We start from the raw sequence: 3,573 nt of genomic DNA on the forward strand, positions 1-3,573 counted from the left end.
TAATATATATATATATATATATATATATATATATATATATATATATATATATATATATATCTAAGTCATTCCAACCCAGTTCTTCCCAACTCTGGAAATATCAATGTTTTCATCTGACATGAGTTTCAGTTTTTTAAGTTGTTTCCATCAGTCTGTACTTGCATCAGTCCATATATGTCTGCTAATCCATCTGCTTCTCTTTCTTTTGTGCCTATCCATCCATCAATCTATGTGGTTTCCATAATAGTGGTCATAAACTTGTAATTAAATACATCTATGGACTAACACTATCAACACATGTAATTATGATGTGCTTTATGTTAAATAATCATAAAATAACACCTTGAGGTAAAGAATTAATAGACATAGAACTAATTTTATTTATGACCACCTCTAATCTACACTCATTAAAATGTCCTGTCTTAGGTTCTCTTTGCTCTCGAATGCTTGGCCAGCGATCCAGCAGTGTGGAGACCGGACCCATCCAGCACAGCATGTCCCCTGCTGCCTTCTTCTTTCACTACCCTCCTCTTCAACCTTTCCTCCTTGGCGAGTTGAGAGAAGCAGCAGAACACGTCCAAAAGCCGACCGCTGGGGCGAAGCTGCATCTACAGCCCTCACTATACCCCATCCTCACTCTGCTGGCCCAACTCCAGCCTGGAGTTCAGGACTCATCACAGTAGTTATTGTTTGCTTTCCATTCCACTGATGTTAAATAGGTCTCATTCATGTGCAGTAAACAGTATGCAACATTATGAAGCATGAAGTCTGGTGTGATGTTAGTCATCCCTTTGTTTATGTTTGCTTCTTCAATGCATAAAAAAGGGCAGTTACAAAATAAAAAACTAGACACTATGATTGGAGCAGATTTAGTTTTTCTTAGGAAATCATGCAGACTTGTGGAATAATAGATAACAATAACCTAGAGCGTAACATCTCAGTTTCCGGTCTGAATGGGAGGTATTATAGATTTGCAATGATTCGATTAACCGTAATATCCAGCTGTGAATCTCATTCTAACATGTTATAGGAGTTTTTTCTGCATGTGAATCCCTCCTAAACTAATAATAGCTTTTCTGACTGTGAATATCCATATATGTTTTCTCTGACAGGATGCTGTTGGACTACCTGCCTCCATTACTGCAGCTCTCTGCCAGTCCCATTTATAGTGTGAGAAGGATGGCCTCCATAGCTCTGGTTGCCATGACACCCCCTTCTGGGTACATGGACCTCATCGTGAAGCTGACCTCTCAGCTCCCTGGTCCACAGGAGTCCTTATGCCACAATCGACTCCACGGCCAGCTGCTTCAGATTAAAGCCCTCCTGGAGCGAGCTCTCTGCCCTGACAGGTGAGATGGAAATACAGAGGGTGCTGAAATATTCATCAGATATTCCCCAGCCCTAAAGCTCTGCTGTGTTTATGTTGGTAGTGCCGTTTCTGCTGACTTATGTGAGGTGGTGAGCAGAATGCAGGCCTCCATGTGGTTGGGGACCACAGCTCAGCGCTGCCTCCTAGTGAGAGCAGTATACCTCAGTGTTGCTGAATCTCTCAGAAGACATTCCTGTGACTCCTTTCTGTTGCAGCTAAGTGACAGACTCATGCATGATCTCTATGCACCTCAGCAGGGTCTCGAGGTGTGTTCTAAATTAAGATTGTTTTTATATTGATTGGTCTCTTTAGGACTAAAACAATGACTTAGAAAAAAGAGAAATTTTGAATAAACTTTAACTTTCTGCTCTCAATAGATTGGCTTGGCATCCTTCCATCAAGAAGCCCTTGAATTCCTCTGTGCAGATCCAACTCGGGCTCGTCAAATCTGGGAGAACTTTTCTGCAGCCTCTCCTGAGTTGAGGCTCTCAATGGTCACGTGGCTGCTAGATAAACAGAGTTTGCAGCAGGCTGACATGAAAGAACTGATCCAGAGGGTGTTGCAGGTAAAGCGCAGAACTGAACTAACAACCTGAATACAAAAGAGGCTTTCAAAAAAGACCAGTCTAGCAGCTTATTGTGTGACAAACATCTAACTTAGTCTGGATGTTTTTGAAACTGCTGTTTGCGCTTAAATGTGTGTTTTCTCCTTTGATAAATGAATGTGTCAGTAGGTGATTGTTTTGATAATATAATATATATGCTTCATTGTAAAGCAGTTGTTCTTTTAGATCAAACCTTGTTCAAGAATAAGTCAGAGTTTAGAGCTAAATCCATATTTGCTTTCTGTTGTCTAGTTCACTATATTTCAGGGTGAATTTAGTATTTAGCACCTGTTAGACCTATTAACTGATGGTCATTTTTAAATTTTCTCTATATCCAGTTAAACTTGAAGGAAGCTTTGCTGGACGACAGTGTGGATTATCGTACCAAGTACCTCGCAGCTCTGGTTGCTGTGATGGCTGATGGTGGCGCTGCTTTGCCTCAGCCTCTTTCCGACACGGAGCCTTGCCTGTTGGAGTGTTTGCATTTATTACTTCAGGACTTAGAGGTTCAGAAAGGTGGACCGGAGTTCCTGTCTCAGGCTCTATATGCTGCTAGTCTACTATTTTCCCAATTATCATCAAATAGCACCAGGTTATTTTTATAATTTTTGTATATTTTTTTTTCTTTTGAATTCTTTTTTTATAATTCTAGTCCATGTTAACTCATCTCGCTTTTTTCTAAGTAGTCTAAAGGCATCAGTTCTTCAACGTTGGTGCGGTATTCTGGAAATTCAGCGGACTGCAGAGGCCCCAGAAGTCCTCAGATTGGTGTGTGGTGAGGCTCTTTGTGCAGCTGGTGTCCCTCTTATCAACAGCCTTAGAGAGCACAGCTCTCTCCCTGTAGTCATGATGAGGTATGAAGGAAATCGTATCATGTTGTTTAGTCTTCAGTAACTGTCTCCGGTTGCAATGCTTAAAAGATCTGGAACACTTTTCTGGTGCAGGTTGATCAACACAGGCTTGTACCTACTGCAGGATCAGAACCAGCAGGTGAGGCAGAAAGCTGCCCGTTTTGCCTCTCTGCTGCATCATTCAAGACGAGCTGAAAAGCAGAGCAGTGTCTGCATCATGCAGGTCAACCGAGCTCTGAAGCTTCTCCTGGACCTGCTGCTGCAGGAATGCTGGGACAGTCCTGGCATACTAGAACTGCTGCTTTCCCACCTACCTCAGGCTGACATCAGATCAGTGCTGAGAGAAGCCTCAGTAAGAGAAGGGTGTGTTACTTCACTAAATCTGCACAGTGCCTTGCAAAATCAGCCGTGACACTTGAATGTTTTGACATTTTTTTCCCTTTACAAACACAAATTTCAACACAAATCTAAATCCTGTTGAAATACAAAATAGCACGTTTTAGACATATAAAAATCCATCCAGAGCGTCTTGTTTGGTTCTCCGATTAACGCTCCACAGGTGGTCAGCCATTTCTTGGGAAATGTAGGTCATACCCATTATTTTTGTCATTTAATGAACTAAACTGAGCTGTAGGGTGTTGTAAAATCTTGAGGGTATCGTTTTATGACCTCACTTTGTTTAATAATTCTCCATAACTTTATCGCTGTGTCCCTTGGCTTTAAAGGTACACTATGCAACCGGGGGTGA

General features: G+C 41.6%; 1 protein-coding gene across 2 annotated transcripts in view; it reads left to right on the top strand.

The window, feature by feature from the left end:
* The window catches only part of LOC107091253 (thyroid adenoma-associated protein homolog), a 19,494-nt gene that overhangs the window by 12,587 nt on the left and 3,334 nt on the right, over positions 1-3,573 (top strand). Inside the window, exons 23-29 of one of the 2 annotated variants that reach the window (XM_015385071.1) lie at positions 427-679; positions 1,113-1,349; positions 1,431-1,635; positions 1,747-1,935; positions 2,313-2,566; positions 2,658-2,828; positions 2,919-3,188. In XM_015385071.1, the coding sequence (XP_015240557.1) occupies positions 427-679; positions 1,113-1,349; positions 1,431-1,635; positions 1,747-1,935; positions 2,313-2,566; positions 2,658-2,828; positions 2,919-3,188 (1,579 nt within the window). The remainder of the gene's footprint in view (positions 1-426; positions 680-1,112; positions 1,350-1,430; positions 1,636-1,746; positions 1,936-2,312; positions 2,567-2,657; positions 2,829-2,918; positions 3,189-3,573) is intronic. The other variant, XM_015385072.1, reaches the window with a different exon arrangement.

The sequence above is a fragment of the Cyprinodon variegatus genome, unplaced genomic scaffold, assembly GCF_000732505.1.
Source record: "Cyprinodon variegatus isolate N-32 unplaced genomic scaffold, C_variegatus-1.0 Scaffold330, whole genome shotgun sequence".
Classification (NCBI taxonomy): domain Eukaryota; kingdom Metazoa; phylum Chordata; class Actinopteri; order Cyprinodontiformes; family Cyprinodontidae; genus Cyprinodon; species Cyprinodon variegatus.